This window comes from Myxocyprinus asiaticus, chromosome 39 (assembly GCF_019703515.2).
Source record: "Myxocyprinus asiaticus isolate MX2 ecotype Aquarium Trade chromosome 39, UBuf_Myxa_2, whole genome shotgun sequence".
Classification (NCBI taxonomy): Eukaryota; Metazoa; Chordata; class Actinopteri; order Cypriniformes; family Catostomidae; genus Myxocyprinus; species Myxocyprinus asiaticus.
The window spans coordinates 38289256-38312729 of record NC_059382.1 but is presented as its reverse complement, the minus strand read 5'-3'; the positions used below and the strand labels follow the sequence as shown (position 1 = coordinate 38312729).

Here is a 23474-nt window from a genome sequence, read left to right as displayed (position 1 = left end):
TGACAACCATGTCACTCATGTCTGTTTGCTGTTAGCCAGCTATAGTTTGTCAGTGCAGTCAGTAATGTAGCAGATTGAAAGGTAAACATCAGAGCATCTTTTTGCAGCTCAGCTGACAACGGTGCGGTGGTGGATTGTGTGGTGAGTGTTGATTTCACACTTTGATGTTACCTAATTTGTGAGACGCAATGCTGGAAAGTAAATAAAGTCCATCTTTTACTCTCCATGGCAACGAGCTTACAGCTAACTAGCTAACCATGCAGCTACTTTCATTGTTGTCAGTGTGTAAACATGTATTCACTAGGGATGTGCGCTACGACTAATTTGACTGTCGTTTAAACGGAAGTTTTGTAACCGACTAGTCTAAAGAGAAACCAACCTTCAGAAAACAGTTAAAAAAAAAAAAAAAAAAAAAAATTATTTATGCGACCCACTTGAAATATTTAATATATTCCAAATCTGACGCTAAATTCCACTGAAAAGGGGCATTTATCTGCAACGAGCTCACCTTGAATTATGATCATTGTACATTAAATATAGAAATCACCAAGTAAAAGTTACTTAACGTATTAAAACAGTCAGGACATTGTTGAAAATAATTAACAGGTAGACTAAGCCAAATCTATGAGAGAGAAAAAAATGCGCTGAAAAGTTGCGCGTATTTCACAACGTGCAGTTGTGCATTAACCATTGATCTAATATGACAGCTGTTCGGTAAAGAACGTTAACCATTATGATGTAAAAAATAAAATAAAAAAATGGCTATAGGATAGCAAAAATAGGCCTGTGATGTAGCCTACAATAATCCTAATGTATTCTAAACATGATGTGTACACAGAATAAAATATAATTTATCCCGTTAAGCAGTCGGCACCTCGTTGAAAATAGCCTTCTTAATCAGAAGATTAAAAAAATTACATACCTAGTCTAAAACAGTTATTTTCTAGGCTACTTACTTAAAAGCATAAATGTTTTGATGAGTAAAATTAACACGTCGACATGGTCCGTTGAAAGACGGGACTTGACTCACCTGAGGCGGCTATCCTGCGCTTGAAAAAGCCTGCTCAGCGGAAAAATAACGTACAAGCATGCACAGATGTAAAGAAGACTCAAATGTGAAAACATCCTTAGGGACTTTCAAACATTTGGAAAGCCGATTCCCGCACCACCGAAGTGATTTCATAACTACTTTGCTGAGTTTGCGTGTCTAGAGAGGACATTTTCCTGCGCGGCGCGAGTGAGAGAGGGAAGAAGCACGTGCAGCCTGAGGTGAAATTAAACTCTGGATCTGCTCTGGATATCCTCCTCTTTAATATTTGTATTATTAATTCTATTTAAAATATGTAACATTAATATGGCAGTAATTTAAGTGCAGGCTCTGTAAAAATATAAAGCCAAACGTAAATGTGTAAAAATGATGATCAGTTTAATGGGGGGAAATATTAACCGACTAGTAATTCCAGTGTCGGCTAGCAGCATCAGAACCGTTTATTTGACTAGTCTCGCACATCCCTAGTATTCACCAAACTGTTTTGTTCAGGATTCACAGTTTGGTACCCCTTCAACCGAACAATTCCAGTCGTTGCATTTATAAAATGTAATATTTAAAAGTATGGTATTCCAGACATTAAAATAGGATACATAATAAAAGTAGATTTTATAAATAGTATATTCTTTATATATTATTTATTCTTTATTTAAATGGTCAGCATTTGACTGATACTAAACATACAGTACTGATTTTTAATTATTTTATTTTATTTATTCTTTATTTAAATGGTCAGCATTTGGCTGATACTAAACATAAAGTACTGATTTATATTTTATTTATTTTATGGTCAGCATTTGACATACTAAACATACAGTACTGATTTTTATTTTATTTATTTATTTTATGGTCAGCATTTGACTGATACTAAACATACAGTACTGATTTTTAATTATTTTATTTTATTCTTTATTTAAATGGTCAGCATTTGGCTGATACTAAACATACAGTACTGATTTATATTTTATTTATTTATTTTATGGTCAGCATTTGACTGATACTAAACATTCAGTACTGATTTTTAATCATTTTATTTTATTTATTCTTTATTTAAATGGTCAGCATTTGGCTGATATTAAACATACAGTACTGATTTATATTTTATTTATTTATTTTATGGTAAGCATTTGACATACTAAACATACAGTACTGATTTTTATTTTATTTATTCTTTATTTAAATGGTCAGCATTTGACTGATACTAAACATACAGTACTGATTTTTATTTATTTTATTCTTTATTTAAATGGTCAGCATTTGGCTGATACTAAACATACAGTACTGATTTATATTTTATTTATTTATTTTATGGTCAGCATTTGACTGATACTAAACATACAGTACTGATTTTTAATTATTTTATTTTATTTATTCTTTATTTAAATGGTCAGCATTTGGCTGATACTAAACATACAGTACTGATTTTTATTTTATTTATTTTATTCTTTATTTAAATGGCCAGCATTTGACATACTAAACATACAGTACTGATTTTTATTTTATTTATTTTATTCTTTATTTAAATGGTCCGCATTTGACATACTAAACATAGGGTACTGATTTTTTATTTTATTTTATTCTTTATTTAAATGGTCAGCATTTGACTTATACTGAACATACAGAACTGATTTTTATTTTATTTATTTTATTCTTTATTTAAATGGTCAGCAATTGACTAATACTAAACATACAGTACTGATTTTTATTTATTTTATTTTATTTGTTCTTTATTTAAATGGTCAGCATTTGACTGATACTAAACATACAGTACTGATTTTTATTTTATTTTATTCTTTATTTAAATGGTCAGCAATTGACATACTAAACATACAGTACTGATTTTTATTTATTTTATTCTTTATTTAAATGGTCAGCAATTGACTGATACTGAACATACAGTACTGATTTTTATTTTATTTTATTCTTTATTTTAATGGCCAGCAATTGACTGATACTAAACATACAGTACTGATTTTTATTTTATTTTATTTATTCTTTATTTTAATGGCCAGCAACTGACTGATATTGAATATACAGTACTGATGTTTTTAAGCTATTTATTGTATTTTTATTCTTTATTGTCTCAGTTTTCATTTCTAGAATTTGTTGACAATGTATAATAATAATGTCAAATATTCTTTGATAAAAATATTTAAGAAAGCAGCCTTCTGAGTATCTTTGCATAGTCATATCGGTGCAAAATTGGTGCACAATCCACATAGAAAAGGTCTGTTTTCATTCCAGCTCAAAAATTAACTGTATCAGCCACCATATCGGTAATCAGTGAATTTTCCCCCTCTAAAATTGGTATCGGTCTAAAAAATCCCATATCGGTCGGGCTCTAGACACAACATCTCGGAGAGTATTTTTGCATGATTATAATTTGATGTAATCAGTTTTGACTTAAAAGTGAACAAGTGTCAGCACAGTAAAACCTTCTGCAAGAAGTGTCGTCTCTTTAATGCTTTACGCTTAGTTCATTTATGCACCGCTGCTGTTTCAGCCATCAAAGCACCGCATCAACAATACATTACAAGATGATCACTGTCAAACGTTAAATCCTCTGCTGTGAGTAATTTTCCCATATTTGTGAGGTGCTTTGGAGAGATTAAAGTCTTTTGTTGATTCTGTCTGACACTGCTTAAATAAATAGTTGCAGTTAAAAACTACTTTGTCGTGAACTAAATGTACCCGCATCAATATCTTGCAGTGCTGCGCTTTTGAATGTGCAGTGAGGATCACTGAAGAACTATGGGTACGTTGTACTGCATTCAGGATGCGCATAAGAAAAAAATAGATTCTCCGATGCATCACGATTCTTTTGTGGGTGATGTTAATTTGTTTTTTTTGTTTTTTGTCTGCTGCTTCCCAGTGTCTTTCTCTCCTATTTCTATTCACTTTTAATACTTTAAACATATAAAAGTTATATAATATAATCAGTTGAATTAGTTATTTTAATAGTATTAAGTTTAGATAGAATCAATATTTATTTTCTGTCACATATTTTCTTGTGCTTTAAAGAGGTCAGTGTTATCACATTTTATGATGACAGTACTGCCAAACAAAGGCTGTAAATACACAGTATACCACCAAAACTGTTCCTTGATTATAATGCGGATTTTGAAGTAAACTGCAATTTTCTCATAACCTGTTTATAGTTGAGTCAGACCTTATAGTCTGAGAAACCCAAATTGTCAAAATGTAAAGTTACTGTGTTTTGCCTTTGCACAGCAGAATTAACATTAAGAAAAAAATGTAGCTGTATCAGGAATTATTTTGGAATCTTATTGTGACTCCTGGAATCGGATCAAATTGTGAGGTGCCTGGAGATTCCCACCCCTAATGGAAAGTCAGCCAGTTGTTATTGCAGAATAAACCCTGACAGGGTATCAGGACACTGACTCGAAGTGGAGGACCCTTGCGTCACTCTGAAGTGGTTTAATTTGCGATAACAACTGGCTAATTGTACATTATCCCACTTATTACAAGACTACTTGCCAGATAAATAAAAAAATAGACATGAAACATTGATTTAAGTTGAAATTATTTTATTAGCTTACTTGTAGAGATCGCACAGTGATTCGAGAAGCAGGAAAGATGACTCCCAATACCCGGATGAGCAGTCTGATATGTGGATGTGCAGTTGTTACTGAGAAATATTAGATAGCTAGATGGCGCCGTTTTACCAATCAGAATTAAGTATTCCAGAGGCTGGTATTATAAGGTTATTTAACCTATATTTTTGTTGAATATCCGTTAGTTACAATGTTGAAGTGCTGCATTTAGCATCCATATATCCCTCTGAAACGTATCTGATCAGGGTCACCTGAACATATTGGAACCTAATTACACGTTACAGTTCAAACAACCGACCAATGTGTTTTGCACATCCCTGTTTGGTACAATTAATGTGGATAAATGACAGAATAAAATTTTTGGAAGTTCGAGATAACGTCTGATGTCATTGAATGTGATTGTATTTGAAATTAGGGGCTTATACAGGGCCTGCAGTTCGGAGCGGGATTATGAGTATTGCGCACACTTTTAATAATTCCCGCAAGTTCCACGTTCATAATGTGGGAAATTCCGCACCCTTTTATTCACTTTACAGTGCAGCTGTGAATTATTAAACGAATAGATACAGATGAACAAATCAAATCAATAAACATGTTTTTGTATCAAACTGTTGGCTAATTCCAATCCGCTCTATCTCTCCCTCTCTCTCACATGCAGCTATCAGCAGTGCGTTCAGCTCTTGTTGAATTTAGTGTAAGTGCGCACAGTGAGGGGGTGCTTTGTCGCATAGTTACTGAACTTAAGATGTTACAGATGTATAAACCTATCTAAACCTGTTAATTCGACATGCAAATGACGTTATACTGAAGACTGAATATTGAGCGACGTGATAGTTATATCATTCCTGTTTATAATCAACAAAGCTGTTAGCATTGCAAGCGCATGACGTTGGGACGATCTAGTTTGCCGCCTTTCATATCTTGGCGCTCCGTTAATCATAATGCAGCACATTTGTAAGAAAGGCAGAAATAGCAAAAATGCTTTGTGTAGTGTACCAGTGCATTTCTTACATTTTTACTGCTATTTTCTCTGTTTTATAATGTATACATGTTATGAAATCAAAATCAGGCGTGTATTTCTCAAAACTGTTTGTCTTAATACAAGCGAGTCTCCGTTAAACTTCACTGAGCGAGCGTTCGCATTCACATCAATCAAACAGATTGAAATGGAGAAAGGGAGCGCAATAATTTTGATTCAACTGTGCTTTGTGGTTTAGTAATTGTGCAACTCATACCGTGATTTCAGTTTCAATGGAGAAAATTGTGCAGCTTTAATGGATGTCACACTGATGTCTCAGAGGCAGTGTTAATTTTTTCACCGTTTTTGTTTTAGTCATAGTTTTAGACTTTTGACAAAAATGTCCTTTAAAATTAGACAATATTTCGTCCTGTCATATTCATTAATGTTAGTCAGATTTACTCTGATGAAAATGGCTTTTCATTTTAGTCAATGAAAATATCTTTGTTGAAGATGATGTGCAAAATGGACTAAAAAGTGTCAAACTCTTAACAGACCAAGCTTGAATAAAATATTCAAACATTTAGGAAAAAAAAAATAAAATTATAAACATTTTCTAATTTAATGTATTTCAAAAATATAAATATACATAGGCTACTGTCCTTGTTGTGGAAAAACAAAAGCTCCCAAAATAATAATGTATAGACTGAAGTATTACTTTTTAGATGTTGGCCTGCTGTATTCTGAATTCTTCATGCTTTAGAGATTTGATCATTTTCAAATGAATTTTCCGTGAAAGGATATTACTTTGTGTACAGCATGATTCTTACGGAAACATATTCGCAACGCAAAGTATCCTTATTCTGACTAGCATGTCACTTGTTCACCTGTTCATTCACTTCACTGTACAGATGTAAGTTGTTATATTACACACATGTTGTGGATATAGTGATTAATCTCATGTACAAATAAGAAGCGTTTGAATGAGGAATTTACCCCGTTTTGAAGCAGTTCATTCAGTGCATTCAACTCACGCAGCTCAAGCGGAGAAATCCCCAATTTACTGGATTGTTGGATTAGATGATTCCATATCTAATATCTTCTTTTATATACAGATTCTCTAGATGTTTCTTCTTCTGTTTATATCTTGCAATATCATTTTTATCTCGTCATATTGTCATCAACAGTATGCTTTAATGAAAATGTTTGTCTTCATGATGCGCATTTTCGTCTCATCTACATTATCGTTGATAAAATCAAAAACATTTTCATCAACGAATGTTTTCATCTGTGATTTCATTGACGAGATTAACACTGCTCAGAGGTCAGAGTGTGTCGCTTTTTAACGTGTTTTAGATAATTGTCCCTCATCATGTAAGTGAATGAAATACAGTGAGCACTGATGAGACTTAAGCATGAGATTGAATCTGCACTGCATTTACAGATCATTCTACTATATTAAATTGTATGTAATGCTGAATATAATGTATAATAATGCTAAGGGTCCTGATATTTGATAATCCTCCTGATAATGCCAAATGTAATGTCTGATTTCACCAGTAAATTCATACTATAACAAGCATTATTTTACTGGATAAGCATGCACTACTGTTAAAATGTATTTTTGAAAAGAATTGCTTAGAAACATGTAATCAGTGACAATACTGTTTTAAAAATTAGCATACTTAAAATGTATGTAATCAGTATGACAGTGTACAAGCATGTGTTTCTAATTATTAACATGAATATGTATTTTTCAGCTGAGCAGAATTAATATTTCCATTCTGGTGCCACCATTGCCCTCTACTGGGCAGATTTTTATCATTTTACTCATTAATGAACATTACTTCTTGAGTTTTACAAGTAAAGGAAAGGAACTGTTTTGCAGATGTCCTTACAGTAATAATAATAAATTCAAATTTAACTTTTCATGATTTAGGCTTTGTTCAATGTTTTGTGAGAGTGTAGAATTGTGAATTCAGTACTGTAAATCAAAACAAATCCTTACGCCCTTTGATTTTCTGTTTTTTGAAAACCACATTTTAATACAATAAAATACAGGGGGGGGAATCAATTTTTATCAGATTAACCATAGAAATAATTGAAGATTAATCGATTATCAAAATAATCGTTAGTTGCGCCCTTCTTTATTTAAAGTCTATTAGCCTATACCAGGCTAAATTTCGATTTTTGAAAAAATGCCTCCAAATGCACTTAGTTTTACTGCTATCTGTAAATTTTATAAAAATCAAGCAAGTATTTCCATTTTGCAAATCAGCTTGTCTTAACAACATGCGAGTTGGAACTTTTTAACTCCTCTAGAGTGAGCCAGTTTGTATGCGTGACAACCAAATGCTTTTGTTTTGCTTTGATATTATTTATAATTTAATGATATAAATTGGCCACCTGCAACCAAAATGTGGACAAACAGTTGTTTTTGTTTTGATAATGTGAAATGTTAGCTGCAGTTTATATTGTTAGGTTTGCGCTAATATTTTATTTTTTCGGCACACATATAGCCTATATTTGTTTTATAGTTTTTAATTAGGAAAGTAGAGGAGAACATGGGGAGAGATAAAGAAAAACATGTTTTGTCCATGAAATACAGGAAATAAAATGATCAAATTAATGAAAGAAATTAAAGAAATTATAAAAAGATTAATGATCAAAATATTGTTAGATGCAACCCTAAGGCCTACACCTTTGTTCAGAAGGCCTTTTTCAGATTAAAGTGTAACTACTATACATATAACCAAGCCAAAGAGGAATGATATGTGGGAATGAGGGGAGTTGGAAAGCAGAAAGTGGGGGAAAAAATGTTGGGGTGTCAGAGCTCCATTCTCCCCATTACTGGTTCATCTTGATGTCATTTTGCACATATAAGTTGTTAATGTTGGATGCTGCTCTTAACAGTTTGTTACTTCACGTCACTTGGATACATAATTGTTTTTTGGCATTAATTCTACTTGAAAATAATACAGGATGTATCACCCTCTCAAAGGTACGGGAGGATGTGCTAAACTCCCTGAATAACAACTTTCTGCAAACACTGAATCAAGCCTGGAACGACCACCAAACAGCCATGGTGATGATCAGAGACATCTTGATGTACATGGTGGGTCCTTGCAACAATGTTTCAATGAGTGTTGCTTTGATTTTGACTCAGTACTTCACTTTGAATGTGGAAGCTCTTGTGAAGTTACTCTGTTCCCAACTGGAAAATGGCACTGACGGATGCTGAAGTTGATGGTTGTATCAGGTTTCTGTCTTTTCCTGTTTGTCTTCCTATAGGACCGTGTGTATGTACAGCAGAATAATGTAGAAAACGTCTATAATCTGGGTCTCATCATCTTCAGAGACCAGGTGGTTCGTTATGGTTGCATCCGGGACCATCTGAGGCAGACCCTGCTAGACATGATCGCCCGTGAGAGAAAAGGCGAGGTGGTGGACAGGTGGGTGTCTTCTCGTTTAAAGCTCGGGCACGCAAGTGGTGCTGAAACATCTTGATTTGGGTTTCAACCTTGAATGTGTTGCTGACTTTATCGATCATGTTTTCATTCTTGAGTACAAAAAAAAACAGTGAGTGTCGTTTTTGATAAGAAGTATTTTCTTGCATATTTGTTGCTGTAGAACCATCTTATTGAATGTTAAGCAAAAAATGTAAGATATAAATTTCAGTGTATTGAAAGAGACAAAAAATAACAAACATTTATTCTGATTTGCTGCTTTTCACAATCATCCGACAACAATAATGAAATGTTATCCTAACGCAAAATTTTCATAGTATAATTGTAAAAAAAGAAGGGAAAAAAGTGTTGCTTTTCATCCAGGGGAGCCATCCGTAATGCTTGTCAGATGTTGATGATTTTGGGCCTGGAAGGACGTTCAGTTTATGAAGAAGACTTTGAGGCTCCATTCTTAGAAATGTCTGCTGAGTTCTTTCAGGTTTGTAAAGCTACATTAAACTTTATGGCAGTATTATTAAGCGCTAGATTTCTCTATCAGTTAAAATAATCAAAATGTAACAATGACACTGCCAGTATTTCAGCAGTTTAAGTAAATGAAGATGTTTTTATGCGCTTCTTATTTATCAGATGGAGAGTCAAAAGTTTTTAGCGGAGAACAGCGCAAGCGTGTACATAAAGAAAGTGGAGGCACGGATAAACGAGGAGATCGAACGAGTGATTCACTGCCTGGATAAATCCACGGAAGAGCCCATTGTGAAGGTGGTGGAGCGAGAGCTCATCTCCAAACACATGAAGACCATTGTAGAGATGGAAAACTCTGGCCTGGTGCACATGCTCAAGAATGGAAAGACTGAAGGTGCCCTGTGCATACAACTGTCTCACAGACATTAATTATTAAAGTTGCTGAAGCACAGCTTGGGGCATCTGTGGCAAACGCTAGAAATCTGGGTCTGTTTTCACAAAGATTTTTATCTTACCAATAGGTGGTCTCCAAAGAGTTCCTAGCTAAGAGTTTTTGCTTAAAAGCTATTCACAAAACTGCTAAGAGCAAGATTTACTAAGGAAATCGTAATGTAAGTGTAAGGAGGAGTTGACCTCGTTAGCTATGGATGACGTCAAGTTTTATGAGTCCACTCATTTGAATTGCCCAAAGTGATCAGACATGTTTCAGAGGGATATATGGACACTTAAGCGCAGCATTTCAACATGGTAACAAACAGATATTCAACAGAAATATAGGTTAAATAACTATAACATCTTATTGCACAAAACTATCAAAGTAAGAGAGGTAAGAAATAAGAAGGGGCACATCCTGAATGCAGAATGACATGCTACATTTAGGCATGTGATGGTATCACATTTTCATATCATGATAACTGCTGAAGCTTTTATCACGGTATTTGGTATTATCACGGTATTGAATTGAATTACAAAAACGTGTTGAAAGATAATCAAACTTTATTGGTGTTCTCGTAATAAGTTTAATTACATTTTTCAATAACAAACTGGCCTTTTAAATAAACAGATAACAAAGAACTTTGTAAAGAACCCTGGACATTTAAATAATTACACAAGAAAATTATAATAATATACAATAAAATATGTTGTAAAAATGTTATAAAATATTTTTTGCTGCAAATGGCAACGACAGTTCACTTTTTTTTTTGTCATCTTAGTTGTCACTTAGAGTAATGTCTCTCAGTTTCCAAAAACAGTTTGGAAAAATTAGCAGAACTGTCACAACTTACCTTTATCTCACTGAATCGCACGGGATTATTGTCCCGCAGATGAGTGAACGTGTTGGAGGTGTTCCCGTGTTATGCTGCCACTAACAATCACTCTTTATTTTTATGGAACCCAAAATACTTCCACACTTCCAACTTAATCCTTTTAGATGGCGAATAAAGGGTTGGCTGAGTTTCTCCTTCAGCCACGCTGGTTTGTTGACATCAGATACACAGTGTTGTGAATCTCGATTCGTTGATGGAAAACAACTACTGTGCGATCAGAAAAATCAAAAGAGTTTGGCAAAAAGTTATCGTGCCCACGATAATATTGTGCGTGTTAATTACCATGATATATTGTATTACCGAATACCATCACATGCCTAGCTACAATGTAACCGTAATTCGGTGATCCTCACTGCACATTCAAAAGCGCAGAACTGCAAGATATTGATGCGGGTACATTTAGTTCACGACATAAAGCAGTTTTTAACTGCAACTATTTATTTAAGCAGTGTCAGACAGAATCAACAAAAGACTTAATCTCTACAAAGCACCTCACAAATATGGGAAAATTACTCGCAGCAGAGGATTTAAGGTCCGACAGTGATCGTCTTGTAATGTATTGTTGATGTGGTGCTTTGATGGCTGAAAAAGCAGCGGTGCATAAATGAACTAAACTTAAAGCACTTTTCACTTTTAATTACAGAAAATTATAATGCGATGGATGCATTGTCTGAGCTAATTGTCGACTGGTCAGTGTTAAGATCCCAAGGATAATTAGGCTGCATTATGTCCATGAGACCCCAATCAGACTCATTTTATTAGAATGTATAGATGTTAAGCTCAACCCTTTAACTGGATAACTAACAGATATTTAACAATTAAATAGGCTAAATAACTACAACGTCTTTATCGCAAAAAACTATAAAAATAAGAAATTTAAAAAGCGAGAGGCTCCAATACCGAGCGGCAAAAAAACAGTTATGTGCAACATGCAGAAGGATGCTTTTTAATGTAATCGTGTTTGGAGTCAGAGGGAGATTCTCGCTTTGCATTCAAAAGTGCAGAACTGTTTGCATAATGCGGTTGCACAACATGTAGTTCCCGGCCTCCTACAGTTTGAGCCTTATTTTACTGCAACTATTTATTAAGGCAGTGTCGGACAGAATCTGCAGAATGACTCCTGAAAATTACTCCCCACAACACCTTACAAATATACCTGTGGATTAAGCATAGTAACAGGAATTGATCACAGCAGAGGATTTGACGTCCTGTAGTGAACAAGCGGCACTTTGATGGGTGCAACAGTGCTGCATGAAATGACTAAACATAAAGAATTAAAGAGATGAAACATCTCGGAAAGAAAATCTGTTCACATCGAACTCGGCACAAATATAGCTTCCTATAGCTGTCATTGAATTAGCATATCAAGCTAAACATGAGTTGGTGTTTAAAAAAAAAAAAAAATTATTATAAATAAATTTTTCATCAGGGAGACAATTTAAAAATGTCTCAAGAATTGTGATTCATAACAATAATTTTTTTTTCCCACTGCCTGTTTTGACTAGTAGTAATTCCATTTTATAAAATTTGATGGAAAGATGATTGCAGTACCCAGATGACTGGTGAAATATATTCGTACCTGGATATATTGTCAGAAGTGCTCATGACATTATGTAGAAGTTTAACAATAAATTGACTTGTATACATGTGAACATTGTACACGTTGTTGTGTTTGTGTGTGCAGATCTGGCCTGCATGTACAAGTTGTTCAGCAGAGTGCCAAATGGCCTGAAGACCATGTGTGAGTGTATGAGCTCCTATTTGAGGGAACAGGGCAAAGCTCTGGTGTCTGAGGAAGGAGAAGGCAAGAACCCGGTCGACTACATCCAGGTACCAAGATAAGCATTAAAACTGTACTTATTCACAGAACACACAAGAGGTGGGATAGACCTTGTTTTCCTCCTCCTGTTTCCTCCTCTCTTTCTTTAGGGTCTTCTGGATCTAAAGTCACGGTTTGATCGCTTCCTCCAAGAGTCCTTTAACAACGACCGTTTGTTCAAGCAGACCATCGCAGGGGACTTTGAGTATTTCCTGAACCTCAACTCTCGTTCGCCAGAGTATCTCTCGCTCTTCATAGACGACAAGCTGAAGAAAGGAGTGAAAGGAGTGAGTCGCTTTCTTTAGTCACCATTAATGGACACTTCCCAAGAGATGAATCCTGCTCAGGCAGAAAACTTCTTCCTCATTCCTTTGACTAAGCACAAATCATTTCAAGTGACAACTGGGCACGTTTGAAGCCTGTTGGGTGGGCTTGTTTTGCAAGCTGTATGCTGTCTTTCATTCTCTTTCTGTGTGAGCTATGTACAGTAGAGAATTTGCCAAAACCGATAACCAAGGTGATAGAAAAGGCAGATAACTGATTAATCAGCCAATAGTTTTTAAAATCAATTTATAGAATGTTAACTTACCATGACAAGCACAGGCATAGAGACTAAAAGAGTTCAAAATGAATAAAATCCCAGATCAAGTTTATTTTTCAACCAAAATCCCAGTGATAACCAGAAAAAAATGAAGATCTGGTGCATAACACAGGACTTTTAACAATAAACAAGCCCAAAACACACTGGGGACTCTCATTTTGAAATTACGGAGAATTGGCCCTGTTACAAGTAGGGATGCACCGATAGCACTTTTTCTCTTCTGATTCGATACCTGAAATCTCAGTATCGGCTGATACTGATCCCGATCCGATACCAGTGTTGGTTTTTTCATAATCAGTTTAGGATATCTTTACCTCATTGTGTGGAACTAATTGGGGTTCTTTTATATGTAAAGAAATACAAACCTTTAACTACACATTATTTCAATATAATTATACAGCCTATTTAGAAAAACTCTGTTAAATAGTCTACTGGATAATGCAGCAGCAAAATTAACAGTAATTCTAGTGAAAGTCTTCAGTAGAAAAGAAGCCAGTTTTCTTTGCACCATTTTTTGGACGTTTAAAGGATTCAGATATCTTTTTTTTTTTTTTTTTTTTTTTTTCACATTAGTTGCAAAATATCAGTCCACTTTTCATTCACAGTTATTTTTTCGAACCAAGTAAATTATTATTATTATTTTATAATAATACAATTTTATAGAATTTTATAGAACCCTCTGGCTTTTATTTTGACGCTCAGAAGACTCCAGGAAGTCCTGTAAGTGTCTGTATGTGTGCCAGTTCACTGTAGATTAATTAGCTTCTTATTCAAAATCTGGTGAAGTGCTCCTCTGGTGCCTTTTTAAATGCATGTTATAAGCGAACCGAACTATTGAGCTTCTACATCTTAGATGTTGTTCATGTGGAGCGCTCACATATTGCTTGCCGCTCTGAGAGCTCGAGCGTATCACCAGCCTGCGTGTGCTTTGTGTGTGTCAACCGAACAGCGTCATTCACTAACGCGCTGCACATGCAAACTTTACAGTATATTTACTTATTAAACACAGCCTTTTAAGGTTCACTGACAAACATGACTAACACACAGTATCGGATTTGGATCAGGCTCGTCGGACCGATACCAGATCCGTCTAAATACGTCAGTTCATGCATTGGATCGGTTCATCACTAGTTACAATGCTCTGTTAAGTATCAACCAAATTAAGCTTTTTAAAGGCTATGTATTTCACCAGATGAGGTGTAATGAGGAATATTTAACTATTATATAATATTAAATATTAGACTGCCTTTATACTGTAGAACTAAGCAGTTCTAACTGTAGATCCCTCCAACGCTGGCCATAGAGGAATGCGAAGGAATAATAGAAAATAAAAAATAACTATCGGCATAGATTTTTGCCAATAACAGATAGTTCCAAAAAGCAACTATTGCCACTGATTTAATTGATATATCAGTCCACCTTTAATGTACAGTACTGTCCAAAAGTCTGAGATCACTTATGAAAATGCTTGTATTTTGTATTATTTTCCAATTTGAAGCAACATTTTTCATTACAAATTAAATTAATATTATTATCTTAACAATTTGAGTCCATGTTATCCCAGAATGATTTGAGAATCCTCCAAAGAGCATCTCGTGTTCTTCAAGGAAATCTGACTTTTTGTACAAAGGTGTTAAAATGTTTACAGATTTGAGTAGTGACCTAGAAATAGTGCAGAAAAAAAAGTTATGCTGTAAAATAAAGAGGAAATATTTGGTTTAAATTTTACAAGGTTCCCACAGTCATGGTAACCTGGAAATGTTAGGGAGTTTAAACATAGTGTTTTGCAGGCCTGGAAAAGTAATGAAAAGTATTCAAATCTTTAAAGTCATGGAAAATGCACGAAAATTTCTAAAGTGAATATACATTTTTCGAGTTACGTTTTGCTATAAAATATTTCAGCCCCTAAATATTGCTCTTGGTTAGAGCTTGTGTAGAGTAGAACTTGTAAGCCATAGCGTTGTCCTTTTATTTGTGAGTTGGTTCTTTGCAGTTATTTGGTCAGTGGTCTAAATGATTCATTAGTAAATCAGTCTGAATCAAAATTACTTCTAAAAATGTATTTTCAGAAATCACAATTGACTGGGAAATTTATCAATGGGTTGGAAAAAAAATCTTTGATCATTTAAAATTTTAATGGAAAAATGCTAATATAATTATGCTAAAAATGAAAATAATTACTGATTTTAAGTATAATTGCAGTATGTTTGAAACAGTAAGGTCTAAAGGTAAATTAATCATTGTTGCTGTTTAAAAAAAAAAGTTTGATTTATTTAATTCAGGTTTATGTCTAGGAATTCAGTACTTAATATTAGGTTCATGTATGTTCTTGAACATATACATTTACATACACTTGAAGTAATTAAAACTCATTTTTTAACCACTCCACAGATTTAATATTAGCAAACTATAGTTTTGGCAAGTCGTTTAGGACATCTACTTTGTGCATGACACGAGTAATTTTTCCAACAATTGTTTACAGACAGATTGTTTCACTTTTAATTGACTATATCACAATTCCAGTGGGTCAGAAGTTGACATACACTTAGTTAACTGTGTCTTTAAGCAGCTTGGAAAATTCCAGAAAATTATGTCAAGCCTTTAGACAATTAGCCAATTAGCTTCTGATAGGTGGTATACTGAGTTGGAGGTGTACCTGTGGATGTATTTTAAGGCCTACCTTCAAACTTCATGCCTCTTTGCTTGACATCATGGGAAAATCAAAAGAAATCAGCCAAGACCTCAGAAAAAAAATTGTGGACCTCCACAAGTCTGGTTCATCCTTGGGAGCAATTTCCAAATGCCTGAAGGTACCACGTTCATCTGTATAAACAATAGTACGCAAGTATAAACGCCATGTGACCATGCAGCCATCATACTGCTCAGGAAGGAGACACATTCTGTCTCCTAGAGATTAACGTAGTTTGGTGCGAAAAGTGCAAATCAATCCCAGAACAACAGCAAAAGACCTTGTGAAGATGCTGGAAGAAACAGGTAGACAAGTATCTATATCCACAGTAAAACGAGTCCTATTTCGACATTACCTGAAAGGCTGCTCAGCAAGGAAGAAACCACTGCTCCAAAACCACCATAAAAAAACCAGACCACAGTTTGCAGGTGCACATGGGGACAAAGATCTTGCTTTTTGGAGAAATGTCCTCTGTTGTGATGAAACAAAAATTGAACTGTTTGGCCATAATGACCATCATTATGTTTGGAGGAAAAAGGGTGAGGCTTGCAAGCCGAAGAACACCATCCCAACCGTGAAGCATGGGGTGGCAGCATCATGTTGTGGGGGTGCTTTGCTGCAGGAGGGACTGGTGTACTTCACAAAATAGATGGCATCATGAGGAAGGAAATGTATGTGGATATATTGAAGCAACTTCTCAAGACATCAGCCAGGAAGTTAAAGCTCGGTCGCAAATGGGTCTTCCAAATGGACAATGACCCCAAGCATACCTCCAAAGTTGTGGCAAAATGGCTTAAGGACAACAGAGTCAAGGCATTGGAGTGGCCATCACAAAGCCCTGACCTCAATCCAAAAAGGAGGCCTATAAACCTGACACAGTTACAGCAGTTCTGTCTGGAGGAATGGGCCAAAATTCCAGCAACTTATTGTGAGAAGCTTGTGGAAGGCTACCCAAAACGTTTGACCAAAGTTAAACAATTTAAAGACAATGCTACCAAATACTAACAAAGTGTATGTAAACTTCTGACCCACTGGGAATGTGATGAAAGAAATAAAAGCTGTAAGAAATCATTCTCTCTACTATTATTCTGACATTTCTTATTTTTAAAATAAAGTAGTGATCCAAACTGACCTAAGACAGGGAATGTTTTCTATGATTAAATGTCAGAAATTTTAATGCATTTGGCTAAGGTGTATGTAAACTTCTGACTTCAATCTGTATGCTAGAAATACACATTTTCTGTTGGACCCTATTTTATTTTCTATGCTATTTGCCCACTTTTAGCTGACAGAACAGGAGGTGGAGTCCATTTTGGATAAGGCCATGGTGCTGTTCAGGTTCATGCAGGAGAAGGATGTGTTTGAACGCTACTACAAGCAGCACCTGGCCAGAAGACTCCTCACCAACAAGAGCGTCTCGGATGACTCCGAGAAGAATATGATCTCAAAGCTGAAGGTGAATTCAGCTGTGTTACTAACATCAACCGCTGTACGGAGTGGTGCTGTTTGTTTACGTCGCATTTGTTTTTTTTTCACATTCTATAGACGGAGTGTGGCTGTCAGTTCACATCCAAACTGGAAGGCATGTTCAGGGACATGAGCATCTCAAACACAACCATGGATGAGTTCCGCCAGCACCTTACGTCAACAGCGGTGAGATATACAGAGTATGGTTTTGTGGTATTTGTACAATGATTTGCTGATTCTATGGTTTATGTTATCACTCATATATGTTCACAAAAGTTCCTGAGTGGAATTTCGCATGTAGTAAGACTAGCTTTGATTATTTTAAACTAGATTTTTGATAGGGATGCATTGGCTGCCAATATTTATCTGCCAATTATTGACCAAATTAAAACCATCAGGCTATCGGTTATAAGCATGGACAGGCTGATATGAAAAAGTGATGGTTTATTTGTAATTAATTAGTAACACACTTTGTAAAAACTCTGTGAACTGAAATGCACAATTCAGAAATAATAATAGCAACAATATGTAGAAGGATTGACATTTCTAATAACCAGTCATATGACATTTTTATTCTTTCTAATTTTCATTTTAATGTGGACAAACGGACATGACAGTTGTGAAAGCGACACTTGGCTATAGGTTACATGATGAGGGAAACCATCCAAAACGCTTTGAAACCAGCAGACTTTGACTTCTGAGACACTGATATAATATCCATTAATGCTGCATAATTGATTGAATTCAATATGGCCTTTGCGTTATTACAAAAACCTTAAAAGGCTGTGTTTAAAATAAAGTGTGCATTCAGCACTTCAGTCAGTGCTGTTTGAGCAAGTGGCACCCTCTAGTGGTTCTGGAGGTCATTATCCATTATACCAATATGAAACGGAATATTAAAGAGGGTTTTGGTTCTTTTGGTTAAAACTTTAGATTTTTCTATGATGATGTTGATTTTTCTGTGGAAATGCCCAACATATGCATTATATGAATGTTCTATCATATAAAGGACATAAGTGTAAAATGTGAGTTCTGTTGTTTAGAACTGCAAAATCGGATGTGCAGAAATGTTTTAGAGGTACAGAATAAAAATAAGCATTTTCATATCAATTATAATGTTATCATATTTAGTTATTTTTTGTATCTTTTTTTTTTTAAATATTTTTTTTTTATCTTTCATTGTGGCTCTGTAAAAATTTGGCCTGCCATGTTTTCAACAGACCCAATCCACGTTCAATGGATTTTTTTTTTTTTAATTTATTTATTTAATTATTTAACTAGTATTAGAAGAGTAAAAAAGCTGTTGTACCTCTTTGTACATTTTTAAAGCATAATTCCGAAGGAAAACAGTGATCTGATGACAAAATAATAAGGTTAGTGGCAAAATATCGGTATCGGTCTTAAGTTTTTGTTAAAATCATTATCGGCCAAAAAATTTCATATTGCTTCTCTAATTTTCGTAGTGCATCTCTAATTTTTAACATATTTTACTTCTTGCTTTGAAAAAGCTTATGTAAATACAAAATATTTAGAGTGAATGCATAAACATTTACATATACAGTGGCAAGAAAATGTATTCAAGTAACCAATTGGAATAAGCTGGTTTTCTGCATTAATTGGTCAGAAAATGTGATCTCATCTTCATCAAAGTCACAAGTATAGACAACACTAATGTGCTTAAGCTAACAACACACAAACAATTATAATCTTTCATGTCTTTATTGAACACATCCCATTAAACATTTACAGTGCTGTGGAAAAAGAAAGTGAACCCTTGGATTTAAAGGAATATTATGGGTTCAAAACAAGTTAAGCTCAATCAACAGCATTTGTGGCATAATGTTGATTACCTAAACATTTATTTTGACTCGTCCTTGTGTATTATTTTAGCTGTAAGTTGTTTAAATTGTCATTTTTACAGTAATTTTAGGGTTTGTTGACAATATATCATCATGGTAATGAAGTTGTAAAATTGGCCATATCTTTACACAGAAAAGTTTAAGTGATTTTATCACACTAAAATCATGTTTACATGCATATTGTTTGTCTTGTGTAGAGCCCAACCGATATTGGATTTTTGATACGATACTGATTTTAGAGGGGGAAAATTCACCGATTACTGATATGGTGACCGATATAGTTAATTTTTGAGCTGGAATGAAAACAGACCTTTTCTATGTGGATTGTGCTCCGATTTTGCACCAATATGACTATGCAGAGGTACTCAGAAGGCTGCTTTCTTAAACGAATATTTGACATTATTTTTATACATTGTCAACAAATTCTAGAAATAAACACTAAGAAAATAAATAAATAAAAATGCAATAAATAGCTAAATAAACATCAGTACTGTTTAGTATCAGTCAAATGCTGACTATTTTAATACTGCTAGTCAATTAGGGGCAGGTTGTAAAACAAGAAGCATTTACACCTGCCGAGTCAAGAGATAAACACTGGGAGTGGTGTTACACTGTATTCTGCTCTACAAGTTCAGGGGAAACTTTCAACGGTGGAACACCAGACTTTTAAATATTACATTTTATAAATGCAACGACTGGAATTGATCGGTTGAAGGAGGTACAAAACTGTGAATCCTGAATAAAACAGTTTGGTGAATATACACTATATTGCCAAAAGTATTCGCTCACCCATCCAAATAATTGAATTCAGGTGTTCCAATCACTTCCATGGCCACAGGTGTATAAAATGAAGCACCTAGGCATGCAGACTGCTTCTACAAACATTTGTGAAAGAATGGGCTGCTCTCAGGGGCTCAGTGAATTCCAGCGTGGTACTGTGATAGGATGCCACCTGTGCAACAAGTCCAGTCGTGAAATTTCCTCGCTACTAAATATTCCACAGTCAACTGTCAGTGGTATTATAACAAAGTGGAAGCGATTGGGAATGACAGCAACTCAGCCACGAAGTGGTAGGCCACGTAAAATGACAGAGCGGGGTCAGCGGATGCTGAGGCGCATAGTGCGCAGAGGTCGCCAACTTTCTGCAGAGTCAATCGCTACAGACCTCCAAAGTTCATGTGGCCTTCAGATTAGCTCAAGAACAGTGCGTAGAGAGCTTCATGGAATGGGTTTCCATGGCCGAGCAGCTGCATCCAAGCCATACATCACCAAGTGCAATGCAAAGCGTCGGATGCAGTGGTGTAAAGCACGCCGCCACTGGACTCTAGAGCAGTGGAGACGCGTTCTCTGGAGTGACGAATCACGCTTCTCCATCTGGCAATCTGATGGACGAGTCTGGGTTTAGCGGTTGCCAGGAGAACGGTACTTGTCTGACTGCATTGTGCCAACTGTGAAGTTTGGTGGAGGGGGATTATGGTGTGGGGTTGTTTTTCAGGAGCTGGGCTTGGCCCCTTAGTTCCAGTGAAAGGAACTCTGAATGCTTCAGCATACCAAGAGATTTTGGACAATTCCATGCTCCCAACATTGTGGGAACAGTTTGGGGATGGCCCCTTCCTGTTCCAACATGACTGCGCACCAGTGCACAAAGCAAGGTCCATAAAGACATGGATGAGTGAGTTTGGTGTAGAAGAACTTGACTAGCCTGCACAGAGTCCTGACCTCAACCCGATAGAGCACCTTTGGGATGAATTAGAGCGAAGACTGCAAGCCAGGCCTTCTCGTCCAACATCAGTGTCTGACCTCACAAATGTGCTTCTGGAAGAATGGTCAAAAATTCCCATAAACACACTCCTAAACCTTGTGGAAAGCCTTCCCAGAAGAGAGTTGAAGATGTTATAGCTGCAAAGGGTGGGCCGACGTCATATTAAACCCTATGGATTAAGAATGGGATGTCACTTAATTTCATATGCGTCTAAAGGCAGATGAGCGAATACTTTTGGCAATATAGTGTATATGCCGATACCGATATATCTGTGAGAGGCTAATATCGGCAGACTGATAAATCGGTCAGGCACTAGTCTTGTGGCTACACTTTTGAGAGAGTGAGTTTTTTTAACGTTCAAAAATTGGCCCCCATTCACTTCAATTGTAAGTGCCTCTCTGGAACCCAGATTGGTGCTTTTTTTTTTTTTATTATTATTATTATTATTTATTTTTTATAAGAAAAAGTGGGGCAAGTCAAAATGTATTTTTGTGGTAATCAACATTGTCACAAATGCTGTCGATTGAGCTTAACTTCTGTTGAATCCGGAATATTCCTTAAATAACTGGTCAATCCTCCTTTGGCAGCAATAACCTCAACCAAGCACTTCCATTAGCTGCAGATTAGACCTGCACAATGTTCAGAAGGAATTTTAGACCATTCTTCCTTACAGAACTGCTTTAGGTCAGGATGTCTGGTGTGAACGGCTCTCTTGAGGACATTCCACAGCATCTCTTTTGGGTTGAGGTGTGGGCTCCGACTGGGCCACTCCAAAAGGTGGATTTTCTTTTTTTGAAGCCATTCTGTAGTGGTTTTACGTCGATGTTTTTAAGGTCATTGTCCTACTTCATCAGCCAACTTCTACTGAGCTTCAGCTGGTGCACAGCCACCCTGACATTATCCTGTAGGATATCTTGGAAAAACTTGGGAATTATTTTTTTCCCTCAATGATGGCATGCGGTCCAGGCCCTGAAGCAGCAAAGCAGCCCCAAATCATGATGCTCCCTCCACCGTACTTCACCGTTGGGATGATGTTTTCATGTTGGTATGCGGTGCCCTTTTTACCCCATAAGTAGTGCTGCATGTTCTTCCCAAACAGTTCAACCTTAGATTCATCAGTCCACAAAACATTTTCCCAGTATTGCTGTGGAGTGTCAAGGTGGTCTTTGGCAAACCTTAGGCACACAGCAATGTTTTTGTTGGAAATCAACGGCTTCCTTCGTTTTGTCCAGTCATGGACACCATTCCAGTTTAATGTTTTGTGTATAGTAGACTTGAACAGAGTTGTTAACCAGTTCCAAAGATTCCTTCAAGTCTTCAGCTGTCACTCTAAAGGTTCTTTGTTACCTCATTGAGCAATCTGCTGTGTGCCCTTGGAGTCATCTTTGAGTAGCCACAGTACTAAATCGTCTCAATTTATAGATAATTTGTCTAACTGTGGACAGGTGAATATCTAAGCTCTTCGAGATAACTTTGTAATTCTTTCTAGCTTTATGCAAAGCAACAACTCGATCGTAAATCTTCTGAGATCTCTTTTTTGCAAGGCAAGGTTCACGACAGCAGATGCTTCTTGTGAATAGAAAACTCAAAATGTTTGAGTGCTTTTAGTAGGTTACAGTAGCTCTAATCCACACCTCCAATCTCGTTTCATTAGTTTGATTCCAGGTTTTTCCAACTTCTGACTCTAATTAGCTATTGTTGACGTCATTGACCTAGGGGTTCACATGCTTTTCCCAACCTACACTGTGAATGTTTGAATGATGTTTTCAATATGTACAAGAACAATACAATAATTTGTTTCTTATTAGTTAAAATAGATTGTGTTTGTTTATTATTGTAACTTGGATGAAGATCAAACTAGATTTTAAGACAAATTTGTATATAAATGCAGGTAATTCCAAAGGGTTCACATATTCTTTCTTGCCACTGTATGGGTGTTTCTTGAACTTCAGGCACTTTTAGCCCTGGGGACTTTTAGAAAGTAAAATCTTGTTAAAATATTTTTGACACAGTAGACAAATTTGTCTACTTACAATGTCCAACAGTGTATGTACATCACAAGAAATACATGTCAATTTTGTCTTTTTGGGGGGGGTTTTCCTGAAAGTCATGAAAATTAGAGGTCAGCTGATAGTGGATTTTGCTGATACTGATAACTAAGCTGGTGGGAAAGGCTGATAGTTTTTAAAATAGATTGGTAGAATGTTAAAAAAAAAAACTCATTCTTTCCACACAACGACGGACAGAGACGTAGACGCAGATGCAGTTTATTGTTCAACCAAAATGAAGAAAAATGAAGATTTGGTGCATAACGCAGGACTTTAAACTGTAAACAAACCTGAAACACACTGGGACTCTTATTTTGAAATCACGGTGACTTTGCAAATTATGCTTTTTATAGCCTATACTGTATATTTACCAGATGATAAAGGGTAAAAA

General features: G+C 35.6%; 1 protein-coding gene across 1 annotated transcript in view; it reads left to right on the top strand.

Annotated features, from left to right (window-relative positions):
* Positions 1-23474, top strand: part of LOC127429487 (cullin-3-like) — a 47985-nt gene that overhangs the window by 6000 nt on the left and 18511 nt on the right. Inside the window, exons 3-10 of the mRNA XM_051678516.1 lie at positions 8583-8696; positions 8873-9033; positions 9412-9526; positions 9676-9904; positions 12523-12668; positions 12768-12944; positions 17233-17403; positions 17493-17600. Of these exons, the coding sequence (XP_051534476.1) occupies positions 8583-8696; positions 8873-9033; positions 9412-9526; positions 9676-9904; positions 12523-12668; positions 12768-12944; positions 17233-17403; positions 17493-17600 (1221 nt within the window). The remainder of the gene's footprint in view (positions 1-8582; positions 8697-8872; positions 9034-9411; positions 9527-9675; positions 9905-12522; positions 12669-12767; positions 12945-17232; positions 17404-17492; positions 17601-23474) is intronic.